General features: G+C 40.8%; 1 protein-coding gene across 2 annotated transcripts in view; it reads left to right on the top strand.

Moving 5' to 3' along the window:
• USO1 (USO1 vesicle transport factor) overlaps positions 1-24201 on the top strand; it is a 219247-nt gene that overhangs the window by 60648 nt on the left and 134398 nt on the right. For both annotated transcript variants that reach the window (XM_053703305.1, XM_053703306.1), the window contains exon 12: positions 13079-13233. In XM_053703305.1, the coding sequence (XP_053559280.1) occupies positions 13079-13233 (155 nt within the window). The remainder of the gene's footprint in view (positions 1-13078; positions 13234-24201) is intronic.

Below are 24201 nucleotides of genomic sequence, written 5' to 3'. Positions count from 1 at the left end.
ATCTCCAATGTATACAGTGAACCGACTATATCATTGCCGATTCATTCTTTACAAAGGCACATGTGAAGTAGGTCCTTTAGCATTGCTGTGAGTCAGGATCATGACTTACAGCTGTGAGCTGTTTGGCAAAGCTTCCTATTGGCTATGCCCCGTATAGAAAAAAAACTGCATTTCCAGGGGCGAGGCAGCTGGTTAGTAATAAAGTAAGATTAATGAATAATTTTAAAAATAGTTGCACTGTGTGAAAAAAAAAAACAGCACTAGCATGTACTTTGTGCAGTCTGCTTTGTAGCAGACTTTTATTTGTCATCACTTTAAATTGTTAGAGTAAAAATATTTTATTGGCACTATTATAGTGGGGAAAGCTACTGAGTGGTGAAAAGTAGGATCAGTGTTTGTGGGATGAAAATATACAGCAGAGATGCTGCTCTATATATGTTAATGATGGTTTGGTCACTGTTTGTGATAAAAAATTTGTATACACATTTCTTTAGGTTTTATTTATTTATTTATTTTTTCAAAAAGATTTTTATTTTCATTGAAAAAAACATTAACAATATAATCCAACATTATTATCATACAGGATGCGTTTGCATGTTGTGAGGTTACAATGTTTAGAAAGATTAGTTCAGAGTGCCCATCGTTGATTGGCGGGCACCCCTTCAGGAAACTATAAAGTTGTACAACATCAAATTAAGCAATACAATATCGCTGGAAAATTACTTGATATAACTAGTTCCATCATACCAAGTCACACCAGTAGTTCTATACTCGTCTTATTTAAGCGGCAGTTAAAGTTATTAAGCAAATAAATATATGTATATGGATAAATAGATATATATAAGTACCTGTACTTATGGGCATATATATTGGTCCTAGGTCTAAAGGTATTTAAGTGGGCACACTTCATGGGGCCGAATATTATCTGCTAGTTAGGGGGAGGGGTTCATTATGGTGAAGTTGTACAGGGGAGGGGGATGCAGAAATAGGGGGAGGGGGGGAGGAGAGGGAATCATTAGTTTAGGTTTTATTTTGAAAGGATTTCAAACATATACAAGTTTTTTTTAAAAAAACTACATGTACTAGTGTTTACAAGTTTACATTGATCATCTGAAGTTAACATGATTTAGCGGTTTCAGGATAACCCTTTGTATTCTAGACTGGGTTCAGTATGGGGTTATAAGTCCACCAGTCCATAAGTGTAATGTCCCATTCTCTTATCATGCAATGACTGATTAGTGCACCAACAGGCATTGTCCACTGGTAGGGCACTTTAAAACACATTCTGACATGTAGTAGCCCACAATTTACAAAGTATAATTGTATTTGATAGCATTTTTCTGAAGCTCCTCTTGTGATAAAGAGAAAAACCTACTTAAAGTGGTAGAATTAAAGACCAAATAGGAATAAAAACAATCTAAACATAGGATGAATCAACATGTAAACTTAGATGAACCAAGCCATTTATTGTGCGTAGGGTTTCAAGGCAAGGTATTATTAGAAAACTCCATAGTCTAGAAAACGTAAAATATAAGGGACTTAGTTTTTGCAAATTGTTCTTGGTGTTTATGTATGTTAAACATAAAGACAACAAAAAAAGTAAAAGAATAAAAGCGCAAAATGTTTTGTTATAATTAAAGTTTATTTCTTCTACAAGATACGACGAGTCCACAGATTTCATTTTTACTTGTGGGATATTAACCTCCTGCTGACAGGAAGTGGCAAAGAGCACCACAGCAGAGCTTCATATATAGCTCCTCCCTTCACTCCACCTCCAGTCATTCTCTTTGCCTGTGTTAGTGATAGGAAGAGGTAAAGTGAGGTGTTAGTTTAGATTCTTCATTCAAGTGTTTATTATTTTAAATGGTGCCTGTGTGTACTATTTTTATTCTGGGCAACTTCTGAAGGACCAATTGTGAGGAACTGGTGGAGTTTTACTTCACTATGCCTCCCCTTTTGGTGTTGTCTGGAGATGGACTTAGTGATTTTGCCTAAGACCTTGTTTTCTCATCCACAGGACCTCTGGAGGAGATGGTGGACCTCTGGACACTGTGAGTATCATCGTGCTGTTACTCAGCATGAAGGTAGGTGCAGTTTATTTCAGTTTTTTTTAGCAGAACTCTGATTTAACTGACTCTATTATTATAATTATTCATTCCCAGACAGGCAGATTGTGGCCTAGGGCACTGGGACTTTAATACTCTAATGAAAATTTTAAAAGGTGTTTGTTTTTAAAAAGAAAACGTTTATACAGCAAGTATATTGTGTGTTTTTTATTAAACTTATGATGGCAGACCCTGGAGACTCATTTTGGCTTGTGTGAGTTACGGTTGGTTGTAGACGCCCACGATGGGCGGGGCCTCATTCACGCGCTTCTGTAGCGCCATTGCGTAGTTGTCTTAGGCAGGTGACGGATACCTTTCCCGGTGCAGCTTGTCACTTCAGTATAGAGTGCTGCTAGATCAGGGGGTCACGTCCGGTTCTCATCCGGAGCCAGGTAGGAGCCGCAGCAGAGCTGTGGCAGGGTGACTGGAGTTCTAACTCCTGTTTTTTCTATCGGCATATCTGAAAGCTAGTGCAGGGCTTCTGTGAGGCTTTATTTTCTCCTCGTTCTGTGGGCTACAATCTAAAGCAGAAATATAAACTATTTTTATTCATTAAAGGGACAGTATATTTAATAACGATCAAATTTATTTTGGGTAATAATAAAGTTTTATAAAGACACAGTACTCGTTTTTGTAATTTAAAGATTTTTTTCATTTAAAGAGACAGTACACTTTTGTTCAATAAAAGAAATCTGACTAAGTTGGTAACTTGCATTTGTTGTTATGGAAGACATGGGTCAGGATACATGTCGCATGTGTTTAGATGCCACTGTGGAACTACCTGTCACTCTTTGTGACAATTGTGTGGAGAAAGCAGTACAGGGTAAAGAGAAATTATTTTTGAAGGATGATTCTCTTTCCACTGAGAGTCAAGATTTGCCGCAATCTCCTCCCCAAGCGTCACAGTCTTTAACACCAGCTCAAGCTGTGCCATCGGTGTCTGCTTCTTTTACTTTGCAAGATGTGGCTACAGTTATGTCTTCTACCCTTTCAGAGGTTTTGTCCAAGTTACCAGGGTTACAAGGCAAGCGTAGCAGAACAGAATCACAGGGTCTCCCTGTAGCTTCTGATGCTTTGATGGCTATCTCTGATTTACCCTCACAGACCTCTGAAGTGGAGGGTAAGTTGACTTTGTCTGAAGGGGAGCTGTTTGACTCAGGTAGTGCTTTACTCCAATCAGATTCGGACGTCATGTCCTTTAGATTTAAATTGGAACACCTCAGCTTATTGCTACGGGAGGTTTTATTGACTCGGATGATTGTGACACTATTGTGGTCCCTCCAGAAAAATTGTGTAAGATGGACAGATATCTGGAAGTCCCTACTTACTCAGATACCTTTCCGGTTCCTAAGAGAATTTCGGAGATTGTCACCAAGGAGTGGGAAAGACCGGGTATCCCGTTCTCCCCTTCCTCTATATTCAAGAAGATGTACCCTATACCTGAAACTGTGCGGGATTCTTGGCAGACAGTCCCTAAGGTGGAGGGTGCGATTTATACTCTAGCTAAGCGTACAACTATACCGATTGAGGACAGTTGTGCTTTCAAAGATCCTATGGATATAAAATTGGAGGGTCTGCTAAAGAAACTTTTTGTTCATCAGGGTTTCCTTTTACAACCGACGGCCTGCATTGTACCAGTTACAACTGCGGCTGCCTTTTGGTTTGATGCCCTGGAAGAATCTCTAAAGACTGAGACTTCCTTAGAGGAAATAATGGATAGGAATAAGGCCCTAAAATTGTCTAATTCCTTTGTCACGGAAGCCACTTTTCAGATCGCTATGTTAGCGGCTAAGAATGCAGGTTTTACCATTTTAGCACGCAGAGCCTTGTGGTTGAAGTCTTGGGCTGTGGATGTGTCATCTAAAACCAAGCTTTTGTCTATTCCTTTCAAGTGGAAAACTCTATTTGGTCCTGACTTGAAGGAGATTATTTTAGACATTACGGGAAGTAAGGGACATCTCTTACCTCAGAATAAAACACCTAAACAGAAAGGTAGACAGAGCAATTTTCGTTCCTTTTGAAACTTTAAGTGAATTCCTTCCTCATCCTCCACAAAACAGGAAGGGAATTTTGCTCAGGCCAAGTCCGTCTGGAGACCCAACCAGGCTTGGAACAAGGGTAAACAACCCAAGAAGCCTGGTGCTACTTCCAAGACAGTATGAAGGGGCGGCCCCCGATCCAGGACCGGATCTAGTAGGGGGCAGCCTTTCTCTCTTTGCCCAGGCTTGGGCAAGAGATGTTCAGGACCCCTGGACACTGGAAATTGTGACCCACGGGTATCAACTGGAATTCAAAAGTTCCTCCCCAAGGGGAAGGTTCCTTCTTTCACGATTGTCTGTACACCAGATAAAAAGAGAGGCGTTCTTACGTTGTGTAAAAGACCTCTCTACCATGCGAGTAATTTGTCCCATTCCCATACAGGAAATGGAGCAGGGGTTTTACTCAAATCTTTTCGTGGTTCCCAAAAAAAAGGGAACGTTTAGACCCATTTTAGATCTCAAGTCTAAACAAGTTTCTCAGAGTCCCTTCTTTCAAAATGGAGACTATTCGAACAATTTTGCCAATGATCCAGGAGGGTCAATTTATGACTACCGTGGACTTAAAGGATGCATACCTTAATATCCCTGTCCACAAGGATCATCATTAGTACCTAAGGTTTGCCTTCCTGGACAAACATTTTCAGTTCATGGCTCTGCCCTTTGGGTTGGCCACTGCACCCAGGATCTTCACGAAGGTTCTAAGGTCCCTTCTGGCGGTTCTCAGGCCCCGGGGCATTGCAGTAGCGCCTTATCTGGATGATATTCTGATCCAGGAGTCGACTTATCATCTGACAAGGTCTCATACAGACACAGTGTTGTCCTTTCTGAGAACTCACGGATGGAAGGTGAATCTAGAAAAAAGTTCACTAATTCCGCAGACAAAGGTTCCCTTCTTGGGAACTCTAATAGATTCTGTATCCATGAAGATTTTTCTGACGGAGGTCAGAAAATCAAAGATTCTAAATACATGCCGAGCCCTTCAGTCCAATCCTCGGCCATCAGTGGCTCAGTGCATGGAGGTAATCGGATTGATGGTGGCGGCAATGGATATCATTCCGTTTGCTCAATTTCATCTCAGACCACTGCAACTGTGCATGCTCGGACAGTGGAATGGGGATTTTGCAAATTTATCCCCTCAGATAAATCTGGACCAGGAGACCAGAGACTTTCTTCTTTGGTGGTTATCACCAGATCATCTGTCCCAAGGGACGTGTTTCCGCAGACCCTCGTGGGTGATAGTGACAACGGACGCCAGTCTATTAGGCTGGGGTGCAGTCTGGAATTCCCTGAAGGCTCAGGGTGTATGGACTGAGGTGGAGTCTCTACTTCCAATCAATATTCTGGAACTGAGAGCAATATTCCATGCACTTCAGGCGTGGCCTCAGTTGGCTTCGGCCGAATTTATCAGATTCCCGTCGGACAACATCACTACTGTGGCTTACATCAATCATCAGGGAGGAACGAGGAGTTCCTTAGCGATGAAAGAAGTATCCAAGATAATTTGATGGGCGGGGACCCACTCTTGTTATCTGTCCGCAATCTACATCCCAGGAGTGGACAACTGGGAAGCGGACTTTTTAAGCCGACAGGCTTTTCATCCGGTGGAGTGGGAACTCCATCTGGAGGTCTTTGCCTCACTGATCCTCTGCTGGGGCAGACCGGAATTCGATCTGATGGCGTCTCGACAGAATGCCAAGCTCCCAAGATACAGATCCAGGTCGAGGGATCCTCAGGCCGAACTAATAGATGCCTTGGCAGTGCCTTGGTCGTTCAACCTAGCTTATCTGTTCCCTCCATTTCCTCTCCTTCCCCGGGTGATTGCTCGGATCAAGCAGGAGAGGGCTTCAGTGATTCTAATTGGGCCTGCGTGGCCACGCAGGACTTGGTATGCAGAACTAGTGGACATGTCCTCTCTGCCTCCGTGGAAGCTCCCGATGAGACAGGACCATCTCATTCAAGGTCCTTTCCAACATCCAAATCTAGTTTCTCTGCAGCTGACTGCTTGGAGATTGAACGCTTGATCTTATCTAAGCGGGAATTTTCTGATGCGGTCATTGATACTTTGATTCAGGTACGTAAGCCTGTCACTAGAAAGATCTATCATAAGATATGGCGTAAATATATTTTTTGGTGTGAATCCAAGGGCTACTCATGGAGTAAGGTTAGGATTCCCAGAATTCTGTCTTTTCTCCAGGAAGGATTGGAGAAAGGGCTGTCAGCGAGTTCCTTAAAGGGACAAATCTCTGCTTTGTCAATTTTGCTACATAAACGTTTGGCAGATGTTCCAGATGTTCAGTCTTTTTGTCAGGCTTTAACCAGAATTAAGCCTGTGTTTAGACCAATTGCTCCACCCTGGAGTTTGAATTTAGTTCTTAATGTTCTTCAAGGGGTTCCGTTTGAACCCATTCATTCCATAGATATTAAGTTGTTATCTTGGAGAGTTTTGTTTTTGGTTGCTATTTCTTCTGCTCGTAGAGTTTCTGAGCTTTACAATGTGATTCGCCTTATCTTCCATTCTGATAAGGTGGTTTTGCGTACCAAACCTGGTTTCCTTCCTAAGGTTGTTTCTAATAAGAATATTAATCAGGAAATTGTGGTTCCTTCTTTATGTCCTAACCCTTCTTCTAAGAAGGAGCGTATGTTGCATATTGGATGTGGTCCGTGCCCTGAAGTTTTACTTGCAGGCGACTAAGAATTTCCGTCAATCATCTTCATTGTTCATTGTTTTTTCAGGAAAGCGTAGGGGTCAGAAAGCTACGGCTACCTCTCTTTCTTTTTTGGTTGAAGAGTATCATCCGTTTAGCGTATGAGACTGCTGGACAGCAGCCTCCTGAAAGAATTACGGCTCATTCCACCAGGGCTGTGGCTTCCTCATGGGCATTTCAAAATGATGCTTTTGTTGAACAGATTTGCAAGGCTGCAACTTGGTCGTCTCTTCATACTTTTTCCAAATTTTATACTTTTGCTTCTTCTGAGGCTGGTTTTGGGAGAAAGGTTCTTCAAGCAGTGGTGCCTTCCGTTTAGGTCCCTGTCTTGTCCCTCCCTTTCATCCGTGTCCTGTAGCTTTGGTATTGTATCCCACAAGTAAGGATGAAATCCGTGGACTCGTCGTATCTTGTAGAAGAAAAGGAAATGTATGCTTGCCTGATAAATTGATTTCTTCTACAATACAAGTCCACGGCCCACCCTGTTATTTTTTAAGACAGGTGTATTTTTATTTTAGTTAAACTTCAGTCACCTCTGCACCTTTGGCTTTTCCTTTCTCTTCCTAACTTTGGTCGAATGACTGGAGGTGGAGAGAAGGGAGGAGCTATATATATGCTGCTCTGCTGTGGTGCTATTTGCCACTTCCTGTCAGCAGGAGGTTAATATCCCAGAAGTAAGGATGAAATCCGTGGACTCGTTGTATCGTAGAAGAAATCAATTTATCAGGTAAGCATAAATTTTCTTTTTTGATTATTGGTCACCTTAAACTTCATAATAAATAAAAATAAACATATAGCTTTCCCCTCCATACACTAGAAATGGTCATACAAACCTACAAACAAATGCAGATAAAACATTGTTTTAGGAGCTTTCGTTTATAGTGGGGGGGTTTAATTGACAAATGTGTTTATATTGACAACTGTATCATTTCATGCTATTTCCCTCTTTTGTTTTAAAACCATTTCTCCCCTTCACAAAGGGCAAAATATCAGAGATATCATGTTCTAAGATTTTTAATATAAAATTATATTATTTTTGTGAATAATATTATATCGTCTATAATTCTTGTTCTCACTGAAATACATTTTGTCATATCATATTCTTAGCTTTATATATATATATATATATATATATATATATATATATATATATATATATATATATATAAATATATATATATATATATATATAAATATAGTCTAATAAAATAGCTTAATAGTTATATATTTTATAATAAGTTTCTTGCATTTATTTTGAGTTTCTAAAAGCTGGAATAGTTTTTGGCCTCTAGATGGCATTGTGTAACTATTAAATACAAACGTGTCTGTTAAAACTCTCAATATTTAATGGAAGTGTCATCACCAACATTACTGGCATCTGTCTGAGCAGTGCATTGTCTGAATGTGTATACTCCATATACCCCATGCACAGTAAATGATTTTACTGAAATAGGGATAGCGTTTGCTAGGAGAATGTTTGATGATACAGGTGCAATTTTGCCAGCCAGGTTGCATCATGAAGTAGCCGTGTGGGCGCTGTGTAATATTTTCTAATATTATATCAAAGCACAAATTAATTGCATAATTTTACATATTTGTATTTAATGATAATTGTGTGCAATAAAAAATAAATATTTTTAATAATAGCTAATTTTAGCTTGGTATTGGCTAAAATTTTAGCCAGGTGGTCAATAAAATCAGCCGTGTGGTGCATCCGCTAAAAACATGCTGAGGAGAACACTGCAAGTGTTTTGGCAAAATGCTTTCATATAAAACAACATATAAAACAACATTTCTCCAACATAGGTGTGTCCGGTCCACGGCGTCATCCTTACTTGTGGGATATTCTCTTCCCCAACAGGAAATGGCAAAGAGCCCAGCAAAGCTGGTCACATGATCCCTCCTAGGCTCCGCCTACCCCAGTCATTCTCTTTGCCGTTGTACAGGGATTCACTCCGTTGGTGGCTGTCCCTGGACAACCTGTCACAGGGGATGAGCTTCCGCAGACCAGAGTGGGTCATTGTCACGACCGACGCCAGTCTGATGGGCTGGGGCGCGGTCTGGGGACCCCTGAAAGCTCAGGGTCTTTGGTCTCGGGAAGAATCTCTTCTACCGATAAATATTCTGGAACTGAGAGCGATACTCAATGCTCTCAAGGCTTGGCCTCAGCTAGCAAAGGCCAAGTTCATACGGTTTCAATCAGACAACATGACGACTGTTGCGTACATCAACCATCAGGGGGGAACAAGGAGTTCCCTGGCGATGGAAGAAGTGACCAAAATCATTCAATGGGCGGAGACTCACTCCTGCCACTTGTCTGCAATCCACATCCCAGGAGTGGAAAATTGGGAAGCGGATTTTCTGAGTCGTCAGACATTACATCCGGGGGAGTGGGAACTCCATCCGGAAATCTTTGCCCAAATTACTCAACTGTGGGGCATTCCAGACATGGATCTGATGGCCTCTCGTCAGAACTTCAAGGTTCCTTGCTACGGGTCCAGATCCAGGGATCCCAAGGCGACTCTAGTAGATGCACTAGTAGCACCTTGGACCTTCAAACTAGCTTATGTATTCCCGCCGTTTCCTCTCATCCCCAGGCTGGTAGCCAGGATCAATCAGGAGAGGGCATCGGTGATCTTGATAGCTCCTGCGTGGCCACGCAGGACTTGGTATGCAGACCTGGTGAATATGTCATCGGCTCCACCATGGAAGCTACCTTTGAGACGAGACCTTCTTGTTCAAGGTCCGTTCGAACATCCGAATCTGGTCTCACTCCAACTGACTGCTTGGAGATTGAACGTTTGATCTTATCAAAGCGAGGGTTCTCAGATTCTGTTATTGATACTCTTGTTCAGGCCAGAAAGCCTGTAACTAGAAAAATTTACCACAAAATATGGAAAAAATATATCTGTTGGTGTGAATCTAAAGGATTCCCTTGGGACAAGGTAAAAATTCCTAAGATCCTGTCCTTTCTTCAAGAAGGATTGGAGAAAGGAGTATCTGCCAGTTCCTTGAAGGGACAGATTTCTGCCTTGTCTGTGTTACTTCACAAAAAGCTGGCAGCTGTGCCAGATGTTCAAGCCTTTGTTCAGGCTCTGGTTAGAATCAAGCCTGTTTACAAACCTTTGACTCCTCCTTGGAGTCTCAATTTAGTTCTTTCAGTTCTTCAGGGGGTTCCGTTTGAACCCTTACATTCCGTTGATATTAAGTTATTATCTTGGAAAGTTTTGTTTTTGGTTGCAATTTCTTCTGCTAGAAGAGTTTCAGAATTATCTGCTCTGCAGTGTTCTCCTCCTTATCTGGTGTTCCATGCAGATAAGGTGGTTTTACGTACTAAACCTGGTTTTCTTCCGAAAGTTGTTTCTAACAAAAACATTAACCAGGAGATAGTCGTGCCTTCTTTGTGTCCGAATCCAGTTTCAAAGAAGGAACGTTTGTTGCACAATTTGGATGTTGTTCGCGCTCTAAAATTCTATTTAGATGCTACAAAGGATTTTAGACAAACATCTTCCTTGTTTGTTGTTTATTCTGGTAAAAGGAGAGGTCAAAAAGCAACTTCTACCTCTCTCTCTTTTTGGATTAAAAGCATCATCAGATTGGCTTATGAGACTGCCGGACGGCAGCCTCCTGAAAGAATCACAGCCCATTCCACTAGGGCTGTGGCTTCCACATGGGCCTTCAAGAACGAGGCTTCTGTTGATCAGATATGTAAGGCAGCGACTTGGTCTTCACTGCACACTTTTACCAAATTTTACAAGTTTGATACTTTTGCTTCTTCTGAGGCTATTTTTGGGAGAAAGGTTTTGCAAGCCGTGGTGCCTTCCATTTAGGTGACCTGATTTGCTCCCTCCCTTCATCCGTGTCCTAAAGCTTTGGTATTGGTTCCCACAAGTAAGGATGACGCCGTGGACCGGACACACCTTTGTTGGACAAAACAGAATTTATGTTTACCTTATAAATTACTTTCTCCAAGGGTGTGTCCGGTCCACGGCCCGCCCTGGTTTTTTAATCAGGTCTGATAATTTATTTTCTTTAACTACAGTCACCACGTTATCATATGGTTTCTCCTATGCAAATATTCCTCCTTTACGTCGGTCGAATGACTGGGGTAGGCGGAGCCTAGGAGGGATCATGTGACCAGCTTTGCTGGGCTCTTTGCCATTTCCTGTTGGGGAAGAGAATATCCCACAAGTAAGGATGACGCCGTGGACCGGACACACCGTTGGAGAAAGTAATTTATCAGGTAAACATAAATTCTGTTTTTTGTCTACAATGTCCTAATTCTTATGTTTTGAAGGAACACTGAACCCAAATTTGTTTCTTTCATGATTCAGATAGAGCATGCAATTTTAAGCAGCTTTATAATTTACTCCTATTATATTTTTTTCTTTGTATCTTTATTAGAAAAAGGTGGAATGTAAAGCTTTATAAGCCGGCCAATATATATATATATAGATGCACTAGCAGTGCGCTGGAGGTTCAAACTCGTATATCTTTTTCCTCCTTTACCGCTTCTTCCTCGAGTGGTGGCCCGCATCAAGCAAGAGCGGGTATCAGTAATCCTGATTGCTCCATCGTGGCCACGAAGGACGTGGTTCGCGGATCTATTGGGGATTTTCTCATCTCCTCCGTGGAAGTTACCTTGTCGCAGAGAGCTGCTGATACAAGGTTAATTTGTTCATCAAAATCTAGATTCTCTGTTGCTGACTGTGTGGAGATTGAACGATTAGTCTTAGCCAAGAGAGGTTTCTCTGAGAGTGTCATTGATAGTCTTATTCAAGCTTGTAAACCAGTTACTCGGCGTATCTACCACAAGGTGTGGAGGATCTACTTATTCTGGTGTGAAGAGCTGGGTTTTTCCAGGCACAGAGTTAAGGTTGCCAGGATCTTATCTTTTCTCCAGGATGGGCTGGAAAAGGGCCTTTCTGCTAGTTCCCTGAGGGGACAGATTTCGGCCCTGTCGGTTTTATTGCACAAGAGACTGGCTGAGCTTCCAGACGTGCAGTCCTTTGTTAAGGATCTGATTAGGATCAGACCTGTGTTTAGATCTGGGTCTGCTCCTTGGAGCCTAAATCTTGTTCTTCGGGTTTTGCAACATGCTTTGTCTGAGCCTCTGCATTCCGTTGACATTAACTTATTATCTTGGAAGGTTCTCTTTTTATTGGCTATTGCCTCTGCGCGCAGAGTTTCTGAGTTCTCTGCTTTGCAATGTGATCCCCCTTATCTGATTTTTCATGCAGATATGGTAGTTTTACGTACTAAATTAGGTTTTCTTCCTAAGGTTGTGTTGGATCGCAACATTAATCGGGAGATTGTGGTTCCTTCCTTGTGTCCTAAATCCTTCTTCATCAATGGAACGCTTACTTCACAATTTGTATGTGGTTCGCACCTTGAAGTTCTATCTTCAGGCTACTATGGAGTTTAGACAATCTTACTCTTTGTTGTCTATTCGGGTAAGCGTAAGGGGAAGAAGGCTACTTCGACTTCCCTATCTTTTTGGTTAAGGAGTGTCCTCCGCTTATCTTATGAGACAGCGGGACATCGTCCTCCTGAGAGGATAACGGCTCATTCCACTAGAGCAGTGGCTTCCTCTTGGGCCTTTAAGAACGAGACCTCTATGGATCAGATTTGTAAGGCGGCTACCTGGTCCTCCTTACATACTTTTTCAAAATTTTACAAGTTTGATGTTTTTGCTTCGGCTGAAGCAGCTTTCCCTATCCGGAAGAAAAGGAATTTATCTGGTAAGCATAAATTCTGTTTTTTTTATTGTTTTCTATATATGAATCATGAAAGTGAAAATTTGGGTTTCATGTCCCTTTACCTTTTCAATAGCTCCTCAGTACTAAACTATGATTTTGTTTTGTTTTTGAATTTTTTGAATATTACTGAAATACTAAGATTACAAACCCTGTATAAAAATCACTTTTCTTGGCAAAATGTATATGGATGTAATCTATTTTCCCCTTAGTAGCATTGTGTTATACTCTACCCTATGCACAACCATGAAAAGGTTAGATTAGTCACATAAAAATAACTAATGAGCATTATTATATATTATTTAGCTTAGTGATCTATATAAGTATTGTGACTTTTTCTGTGAAAATGAGATGTAAGTGAAGGAATATTACAACCTATAGTTTTCCTTTTTAATTTTTTTTAAAACAGTCATATTATGCTTGAGAGTTTAAAGGTTTTCCATGTTAACTTATGCTTTATGCTTTCTTTTCAGGCCTGCAATTGTCGTATTACTGATATCCATGGTGAATGAAAAACAGCCGTTTGTTTTAAGATGTGCAGTGCTGTACTGCTTCCAATGCTTCTTGTACAAGAACCAGAAAGGACAAGGGGAAATTGTAGCAACACTACTTCCTTCAACTATCGACGGTAATGATTTTCTTTCAGTAATGTCTCATTGGGGTGCTTCAGAATCTAGTGCAAGCCCTGTTTTTTTGCATTCCAGCAAGAAATAACTTTGCAAAACATAAGCGTAAACATTTCTCAAAGCCTAGTGCTGCTGAGTGCAGCCTGAGCAGAGACATCTCAAAACTCACTGGCTTTATTTTGAAGTTACTGAAATATGGGATTTTTCTGCATAATAACCATTGCTTTGGAGTTATAATTTTGTTCAAAATTCATTCAGATCTGTTATTTCATTCATCTAGTGCACTGGTTTACAAACCTGTCCTCAGGCCTCCCTAACAGGCCACATTTTGAGCAGATCTGAACTGGAGCATAGGTGAAATAGTCAGCTGATTAGTGAACATGATTATTTTATCTGTTCTATTCCAAGGTAATCCTGAAAAGCTGGCACGTTGGAGAGGCCTGAGGACAGGTTTGAAAACCAGTGATCTAAAGAAACTTGTGAATGTGCTTTTGCCGGACTTGTTCTTAAATAAACATTTAGGTGTAAAAATAAAGTGTTGTATTACAATAGTTTACAGTATATACTTTTTTGTAATCCTCTTATTTCTTTTTAAAGACACAATGAGTCCACGGATTTCATCCTTACTTGTGGGATTACGCCTCCTGGTCAGCAGGAGGAGGCAAAGAGCACCACAGCAGAGCTGTTATATAGCTCCTCCCATCCCTCCCACTCCAGTCATTCGACCGAAGTTAGGAAGAGAAAGGAAAAGCCAAGGTGCAGAGGTGTCTGAAGTTTACAAAAATTAATTCCCTCCCACTCCAGAGAGAGATGGCAAAGTGAGGTGTTCGTATTTGATTCTTCAATCAAGAGTTTTTTTTTATTTTCAAAACGGTGCCAGAGTGTGCTGTTTTTGTTTAGGGTGTAGCCGTGGTCCATATCAGTCTCTACAGAAGAGCATTTGGTGGCTTTAGAGCAATGGGAACTGGTGGCACATAATTCTCACTGCGCCTCCCATATGGTTATGCTGCCCTTTTGATGATAACCTAAGTGATATCTAACTCAGGTTCTATCTGTTTGCCACATGGCTATGGGAGGAAGAGGACCTCCTACACCTGATGGAGCTGTCTTGCTGTCGGACAGCATTAAGGTAAGTGCAGTTTCTGGGGCACACTTAGTTAAACTCAGAGTGGATTCTGCACTTTACTTGATTCACAGGGAATAGAGGCTCTTCAAGTATGGAGGGGGTTTTCCTAATGGCAGCATGAGTAGAGGCACTGGGCTAAGGGGCTTATCGGTCATTTTTTCCCGGTATGAGCTGTACAGATTGACGCCTACGATGGGCGGGGCTTATCTTCACGCGCTTACTAGACATTGCGCAGTTTACTTTGAGACCTGTTCCGGTTATGCTCAGTAGTTCTCTACTGCGTAGATCTACAGTGTTTTCGTGCAGTGCACTAAGCCGCATGGTTAAGAGAACAGGCGGTTACTAGCGCACTGTAGCCCGACCGGACACATTCCGGAGAGAGGTCTGAGGACTGGCGGCAGGTAGGCGCCTCAGCTTAGCTGTTGAGTCGACGAGGTGTCTGAGGTCATAGAAAGTTTTTTTATATATACACAATTTCTACTCCGTTATAAAACGCCTGTTTTTTTTGTGCTCAGCAGTGATAAACGGCTATGTTTAAGTTTTAAAGGCACAGTGTTCACCGTAAAATTAAAAGTGCTGTATTATTCTATTTTAGTACTTATTTTACTCCACTCCTTTTTCTCATATAGTAAGAGAGCTCTGAGTGGTACATTTAAAGGGCCAGTATTATTTAAAGGGCCAGTATTATTTAAAGGGCCAGCTCTAATGTGAAGGAAAATTTCAAGATTTACAAATTTTTGGTGTAGTTTTGTGACCGGTTTTATAGTATGGACTCAGAAAGTGGTACTTGCACAATGTGTTTGGATACCAATGTGGAACCTCCTGTTCCTTTTTGTCCCTCATGTATTGAGAGGGCTTTAAACTATGAAGATAACATTTTTCATGATACAAAGTTGTCAATGGCAGATGCCTCTCAGGAGTCTAACAATGAGAGTCAGTGTATGCCGCAGCTTTCTTCCCAAACGCAAACCTTAACGCCCGCCCAAGCAGTGCCCTGTACTTCGTCTTCAATTTCTACTGCAGTTACATTAAGAGACATAGCTGCAGTTATGTCTTCTACTCTGAGGCGTTATCTGTCTTTCCTTTACTTCAAGGCAAACGTAAAACGAAGGACAACTATGTGGTCGATGAAGTTTCTGATGCTTTAGTGGCAACCTCGGAGGTACCCTCCCACATATCAGAGATAGAGGGTACGGAGGTTCTATCGGAAGGTGAAATTTCAGACTCAGGGAGTTCCTTACCTTTAACTGATTCAGAAGTGGTTTCTTTCAGGTTTAAACTAGAACACCTCCGCCTGTTACTCAGGGAGGTTTTAGTGACTTTGGACGACTGTGACTCCACGGGAGTGGTCGTTCCTGAGAAATTGAGTTAGACAGATACTTAGAAGTTCCTTCTTACTCTGAGGTTTTTCCAGTTCCCAAGAGAACTTTGGAGATTATCTATAAAGAATGGGAGAGATCTGGTATTCCCTTCTCTACTTCTCCTATTTTTAAGAAGATGTTTCCAATTGCGGACACTGTCAAGGAAACTTGGCAAACGGTCCCTAAGGTAGAAGGGGCTATTTCCATATTGGCCAAACGAACTACTATTCCTATTGAGGATAGTTGTGCTTTCAAGGACCCCATGGATAAGAAGTTGGAGGGTCTACTGAAAAAGATCTATGTTCACCAGGGTTTGCTACTACAACCTGCTGAATGCATTGTTACAGTAACTAGTGCGGCAGCTTATTGGTTTGATGCTCTTGCAGAGTCTCTTAAGACTGAGACTTCTTTAGAAGAAATCCAGGATTGGATTAAAGCTTTAAAATTGGCAAACTCTTTAATAACAGACTCTTCACTGCAAATTACTAAATTGGCAGCTAAAAGTTCAGGTTTTTCCTTTCTAGCCCGCAGAGCCTTATGGCTGAAACCTTGGTCTGCGGATGTATCATCCAAATCTAAGCTTTTGGCAATTCCCTATAAGGGAAATACCTTTTTTGGACCTGGATTGAAGGAAATTATCTCTGACATCACGGGAGGCAAGGGTCATTTCCTTCCTCAAGACAAAAGAAATAAGCAGAAGGGATGACAGAGTAATTTTCGTTTCTTTCGAAATTTCAAGGGAAATTCTTTTGCTTCCTCCTCTAAACAGGAAGGAAACTATTCGCAAACCAAGTCAACTTGGAAACCAAACCACTCTTGGAACAAAGGTAAACAATCCAAGAAACCCGCTGCTGATTCCAAGTCAACATGAAGGGTTTGCCCCCGAACCGGTACCGGATCTGGTAGGGGGCAGACTTACCTTTTTCATTCAGGCTTGGGTATGAGATGTTCAGGATCCCTGGGCTATAGAAATAGTGTCTCAGGGATACAAACTGGAGTTCAGAAATTCTTCTCCCCAGGGAAGATTTCTTCTTTCAAGGTTATCTGCAGACCAGATAAAAAGAGAGGCGTTCTTACATTGTGTAAGAGACCTCTCTTCCATGGGGGTAATTTGTCCCGTTCCAATACAGGAACAGAGACAGGGTTTTTATTCAAATCTGTTTGTAGTTCCCAAAAAGGAGGGAACCTTCAGACCTATCCTAGACCTCAAGAGTCAAGTTTCTCAGAGTTCCATCGTTCAAGATGGAAACTATTCGTACCATTCTTCCATTGATCCAGGAGGGTCAATTTATGGCGACAGTGGATCTAAAGGATGCATATCTTCATGTTCCTATCCACAGAGATCATCACAAGTTCCTGAGGTTTGCCTTCCTGGACAAACACTTTCAGTTCGTGTCTCTCCCTTTCGGTCTGGCCACGGCACCCAGAATTTTCACAAAGGTTCTAGGGTCTCTGCTGGTGGCTCTAAGACCACGGGGCATTGCGGTGGCGCCTTATCTGGACGATATTCTAATCCAGGCGTCATCTTATTAGCAAACACGGTCCCATACCGACATTGTGATTTGCTTCCTGAGTTCGTTAATTCCGCAGACAAGGGTACCTTTCTTAGGAACTCTAATCAACTCTATATCCATGAGAATTTTTCTGACAGAGGTCAGAAAGTCAAAGATTCTGAATTCATGTCGAGCCCTTCAGTCCACTCCTCGGCCATCAGTGGCTCAGTGCATGGAAGTAATCTGATTGATGGTGGCTGCAATGGACATCATTCCGTTTGCTCGGTTTCACCTCAGGCCTCTGCAGTTAATCATGCTCAGGCAGTGGAATGGAGATTATACGGATTTCTCTCCTCGAATAACCCTAGATCAAGAGACGAGGGACTCTCTTCAATGGTGGTTGTCTCTGGATCATCTGTCCCAGGGGACCTGCTTTCGCAGACCTTCATGGGTGATTGTGACAATGGACGCCAGCCTTTTAGGATGGGGAGCAGTCGGGGGTTCCTTAAAGGCTCAGGGAGTATGGACTCGGACAGAGTCTCTCCTTCCCATCAACATTCTAGAGCTGAGGGCGATCTTCAATGCTCTTCGGACTTTGCCTCAGTTGGCTTCGGCTCAATTCATCAGATTCCAGTCAGACAACATAACGACAGTGGCTTATATCAAGCATCAGGGAGGAACAAGGAGTTCCTTAGCGATGACCGAAGTAGCCAAGATAATCCAGTGGGCGGAGGCCCATTCTTGCCATCTGTCGGTGATCCACATCCCAGGGGTGGAAAACTGGGAGCCGGATTTTCTGAGCAGGCAGACTTTTCATCCGGGAGAGTGGGAACTCCATCCGGAAATATTTTCCAATCTGATTCTCAGATGGGGTCGGCCCGAATTGGATCGCATGGCATCTCGTCAGAATGCCAAGCTCTCGAGATACGGGTCCAGGGATCCCCAGGCCGAGCTGATAGATGCCTTAGCGGTTCTTTGGTCCTTCAACCTAGCATATCTATTCCCCCCCGTTTGCTCTTCTTCTCCGGGTTATTGCTCGGATCAAACAGGAGAGGGCATCCGTGATCCTCATCGCTCCTGCGTGGCCTCGCAGGATTTGGTATGCCAACCTGCTGGACATGTAATCTCTGCCACCATGGACACTTCCATTGAGGAAGGACCTTCTGATTCAGGGACCCTTCCTTCACCCGAATTTAATTTCTCTGAAGCCAACTGCTTGGAGATTTAATTCTTAATTCTATCCAAGCGATGTTTTTCTGATTCGGTTATAGATACCTTAATTCAGGCACTTAAACATGTAACTAAGAAGATTTACCATAAGATATGGCGTAAATATCTTTATTGGTGTGAATCTAAGGGCTACTCATGGAGTAGAGTTAGGATTCCTAGGATTTTGTCTTTTCTCCAAGAAGGATTGGAGAAGGGATTATCAGCGAGTTCCCTGAAGGGTCAGATCTCTGCTTTATCTACTTTGTTACACAAGCGTCTGGCAGATATCCCAGATGTTCAATCTTTTTGTCAGGCTTTGACTAGAATCAGGCCTGTGTTTAAACCGATTGCTCCTCCATGGAGTTTGAATTTAGTTCTTAAAATTTTTCAAGGGGTTCCGTTTGAACCTATGCATTCCCTAGATATTAAGTTATCTTGGAAAGTTTTATTTCTTGTTGCCATTTCTTCTGCTCGAAGAGTGTCTGAGCTGTCGGGATTACAATATAATTCGCCTTACCTTATTTTTCATTCGGATAAGGTGGTGTTACGTACTAAACTCGTTTTTCTCCCTAAGGTTGTTTCAGACAAGAACATTAATCAGGAGATTGTTGTTCCTTCCTTGAGTCCTAATCCTCCTTCTCGGAAGGAAAGTCTTCTGCACAATTTGGACGTTGTCCGTGCTTACAAGCAACTAAGGATTTTCGTCAATCCTCTTCTCTTTATAATTTTTTCTGGAAAACGTAAGGGTCGGAAAGCTACGGCTACCTCTTTCTTTTTGGCTGAAGAGTACCATCCGCTTGGCATATGAGACTGCTGGACAGCGGCCTCCTGAAAGCTTTACGGCTCTTTACACTAGGGCTGTTGCTTCCTCATGGGCATTCAAAAATGATGCTTCAGTTGAGCAGATTTGCAAGGCTGCAACTTGGTCTTCTCTTCACACTTTTTCTAAATTTTACAAATTTGATACCTTTGCTTCGGCTGAGGCTGTTTTTGGGAGAAAGGTTCTTCAAACAGTGGTGCTTTCAGTTTAGGTTCTCTGTCTTGTCCCTCCCTTTTTCATCCGTGTTCTCTAGCTTTGGTATTGTATCCCACAAGTAAGGATGAAATCCATGAACTCATCGTGTCTTTAAAAAGAAAAGAAAATGTATGCTTACCTGATAAATTTGTTTCTTTTTAGACACGATGAGTCCATGGCCCGCCCTGTTCTATGAGACAGGTTATTAATTTTTGTAAACTTCAGACACCTCTGCACCTTGGCTTTTGCTTTCTCTTCCTAACTTCGGTCGAATGACTGGAGTGGGAGGGACGGGAGGAACTATATAACAGCTCTGCTGTGGTGCTCTTTGCCTCCTCCGGCTGACCAGAAGGCGTAATCCCACAAGTAAGGATGAAATCTGTGGACTCATTGTGTCTAAAAAGAAACAAATTTATCAGGTAAGCATACATTTCTTTTTTATGTGTTTAATGATTTGAAAGAGGTAAAACATGGTTAGCCACATACCAGTTTCACTCACATGCAGCTTGAAATATCCAACTATCACCTTCTTCTCTGGAGCAGCACAGGAGTGGTGCATGAAAATGGTCTGTGTCGTGTTAAACACTTAGGATCAGATTACAATTGGAGCGGTTTTTAACGCTCGCATGCTAACTCTGCTAAAAGTACGTTTTTTTACAAAAGTTTGGTGGAGCTCGTATTACAAGTGGAAAGTAAAACGTTTTCACTCGCATGCTTAACCGATGCGCGCAAAAAGCAGAACTTCAGTATCGCATGCACCTTAACATATTCCCCCATAGAAGTTAATGGAGCAAAAAAGTGGGAAAAAAATAACATTCTACTCGCGTGCAAACACGATCGCATATTCTCAAGTGTGCTAACCGGACATGAAAATATGAATATTTCAAATTCCAATGTTCTTTACATAGCAGAATATGCATAAATATATGTCTATGATCATTTTTATATATATATATATATATATATATATATATATATATATATATATATATATATATATATATATATACATACACACATATAAATACATCTGTACACACAAATAAACACTCACATATATATATATATTTATTTAGACATGTATGTATGTACATCAATGTTAAAACCCTTTTTGCAATTTATTATTAAATCATATTCAATAGATAGTGTTATTATGAGTGTAACTGTACTTTCTAAATGTAATTATGATGTGTTTTGTGATGCTTTTTTTGTTTCGCGAAACAGTTAACCAGAACTTTGAGGACTCCATATCCTGACGCACATTAACTTACAATTGCCTTCACACGATCGCCTTTACTTTCAACTTGTAATATGAGCTATAAACGTGCGCAAAATACCCGCAATAAAGCCCATTTCGTTCTTGCGTTACTGTCAGAGCTCCACTTGTTATCTGGCCCTTAATATGTAGAATGAAATAGCTATTGTTACACTTAAAATGTCCTTTTAAGCACTCTAGTAAATCCATTCATAAATGTAACGCAACCGATTAAATTATAAGGCTACAAAATATTAAATATACTATGTACATATTTATTTTATGCATATAAAGTTGTAATTTTGTATTGGCAAGCTGAGCTATATTAATTTATGAGTTGGTTTTTATGTTTTATGTGGGATTAACGAAATATGAATGTGATTATGGCTTGATTCTGCCAAATACATGATAATTGGACAGTATTCTCAGTGTTTTGAGAGAAGTAATTATTTAATCTCCCTCCTTCCTCAGTATAATTTGACAATTCACTTGTATTGGTTTGCACATGATATTTCATGACGTTAACAAGGAACACACATTCTTTCATGTAATTAGCAAGAGTCCATGAGCTAGTGACGTATGGGATATACATTCCTACTAGGAGGCGCAAAGTTTCCCAAACCTTAAAATGCCTATAAATACACCCCTCACCACACCCACAATTCAGTTTTACAAACTTTGCCTCCCATGCAGGTGGTGAAGTAAGTTTGTGCTAGATTCTACGTTGATATGCGCTTCGCAGCAGGCTGGAGCCCGGTTTTCCTCTCAGAGTGCAGTGAATCTCAGAGGGATGTGAAGAGAGTATTGCCTATTTGAATTCAATGGTCTCCTTCTACGGGATCTATTTCATAGGTTCTCTGTTATCGGTCGTAGAGATTCATCTCTTACCTCCCTTTTCAGATCGACGATATACTCTTATATACCATTACCTCTACTGATTCTCGTTTCAGTACTGGTTTGGCTGTCTACTATATGTAGATGAGTGTCTTAGGGTAAGTAAGTCTTATTTTATTATGACACTCTAAGCTATGGTTGGGCACTTTCTATGTAAAGTTCTAAATATATGTCTTTAAACTTATATTTGCCATGATTCAGGATAATCAGTATTCCTTTAAAATCCAGACTGTCAGTTTCATTATTTGGGATAATGCATTTTAATTCAATTTATTTTTCTTTACCTTGAAAATTTACTGGACTAGGTGCTGTTGCATTTGTCTTGTTGTTTTGCATTTATTGATTATGCAAATCCAGTGTATTGACTGGTCCTTTAACTGGACTATCATGCTAATAATTTCATTTGTGTTTTCATTTTATTGAATATTTTCGCAAATGAGGTTTAATCTATGTCTTTAGCTGTTTTAGCTAGAAGAATTTTGTGATTTCTAAAAATCCATATTTCTAAGATAATCAATTATTTGTTTTATAATTGGATTCAATTCTTAACTGTTACTCTGGGCTTCAAGATTGAGTTCTAAGACTAAAACTTTAAGCTTATACTAGTTTGGTTGTTCTTATTAAGGAACGAATTCCTGAATTCTTTCCCAAGTAACATGTTTTTAATTGGAAATTTTTCAGTTCGAAATCAGCTCCCTAAAATTGCGATGTACGTGCCGTATTCCAGCTTGGCTGGCAAGGGGCAGGTTGTCTTTTTTGAAATTTATTTGGTTCTATTCGGTCCAAATTTCTTTGATTTTATTCCAGTAAGGCTATCACTTTCTTTAAGTGTGTTTCGGTCCTATATATTTTGGGTACTGTTGAAGCATGGCTGATCACCCGTGGGGTTCAAGCGCTGCTCAGACCTGGAATCTTCTGGGGTATTTCTTTCAGTTCCATTTTTAGGAACTGGGTTTTGGAGTTTTATTCAAACTATTCTGCCTTTTTTTGGTCAGTGATAGCATTATTTGTTTTCATTAGATACAATAAATGCATATTTTCATTTTTCTGTTTTCATTCAGATTATTTTCTGAGGATGCGGAATCTCATATGATTCACTTTGTTCTTCCAGGACATAGTTAGAGGATCTTTTTTTCAAAAGCTCTTGATTCCTCACACAAGGGTCACCTTTTTTAGGTTTCCAGATAATTTGTGTCACTGTCTTTGTCTCTATCAGAAAAGGGACAATTTTATTGGGTTCCGTCTGTCGGTACCTTTAGTTTCTATTGTTTCCTTCAGTTGCTATATATGCATAGAAGTTTTAGGTCTTATGGCCACAGCATTGGATTCAATTCTCTTTGCTCATTTTCAATAGAAAGAACCTTTCCAGTCTTTTATGCTGAATTATTGTGCAGGGATTCTAGGATTTCGCATTTTAAATCTTCGAATCCTAATATTTATCTCTCTTGATTTGGTGGTTAAGATCACCATCATTTAGTTCTACAGGTCTCTTCGTTTCTTTCAACCTGGACCATGATCTCTACAGATGTGAGTCTTTTTGATCGGGAGGCTGTCTGAGGATCTCTGTCAGCACAAGGGGTTTGGAAATCTCAGGAGGCGAGATTACCATTTGATATTTTAGAACTCCGTGCTTTCTCAGAGTTTTTCAGTTAGTTTCTTTTTGAAGAAGAGACGTTTATTGTTTTTCAGACAATATCACAACTATGGTGTATGTCAATCATCAGGGTAGGACTATCAGTCCTTAGGCTGTGACAGAAGTGTCTCGGATATTAGCTTGGGCTAAATCCAGCTCCTATCTAAATTCTGTGGTTCTTTTCCCAGGTATAGATATTTGGGAACCGGATTATCTCTGTTAATCAAGCTTTACTTCCGGGAGAATGGTCTCTCTTACCCAGATATGTTTTTCAATTTTTCAGATGTGAGCATTTCTAGAAATAGATCTGTTGGCATCTCATCTGAATAAAGAACTTCCCAGGGGCCTATTCAGGTCCGGGGATCTTCAGGCGGAAATAGTGTATGCATTGACATTTCTTTGGAATTATCTTTTTGCCTATTTTTTCTCTTGTTAAGTGTATCCAGTCCACGGATCATCCATTACTTGTGGGATATTCTCCTTCCCAACAGGAAGTTGCAAGAGGATCACCCACAGCAGAGCTGCTATATAGCTCCTCCCCTAACTGTCATATCCAGTCATTCTCTTGCAAGCCTCAATCAAGATGGAGGTCGTAAGAGGAGTGTGGTGTTTTATACTTAGTTTATTCTTCAATCAAAAGTTTGTTATTTTTAAATGGTGCCGGAGTGTACTGTTTATCTCAGGCAGTATTTAGAAGAAGAATCTGCCTGCGTTTTCTATGATCTTAGCAGAAGTAACTAAGATCCATGGCTGTTCTCACATATTCTGAGGAGTGAGGTAACTTCAGAGAGGGAATGGCGTGCAGGTTTTCCTGCAATAAGGTATGTGCAGTTAATATTTTTCTAGGGATGGAATTTGCTAGAAAATGCTGCTGATACCGAACTAATGTAAGTAAAGCCTTAAATGCAGTGATTAGCGACTGGTATCAGGCTTATTAATAGAGATGCATACTCTTATAAAAATGTAATATAAAACGTTTGCTGG

Source organism: Bombina bombina, chromosome 2 (assembly GCF_027579735.1).
Source record: "Bombina bombina isolate aBomBom1 chromosome 2, aBomBom1.pri, whole genome shotgun sequence".
Lineage (NCBI taxonomy): Eukaryota > Metazoa > Chordata > Amphibia > Anura > Bombinatoridae > Bombina > Bombina bombina.
The sequence above is the reverse complement of the archived record's forward strand: the minus strand, read 5'-3'. Positions and strand labels throughout refer to the sequence as shown.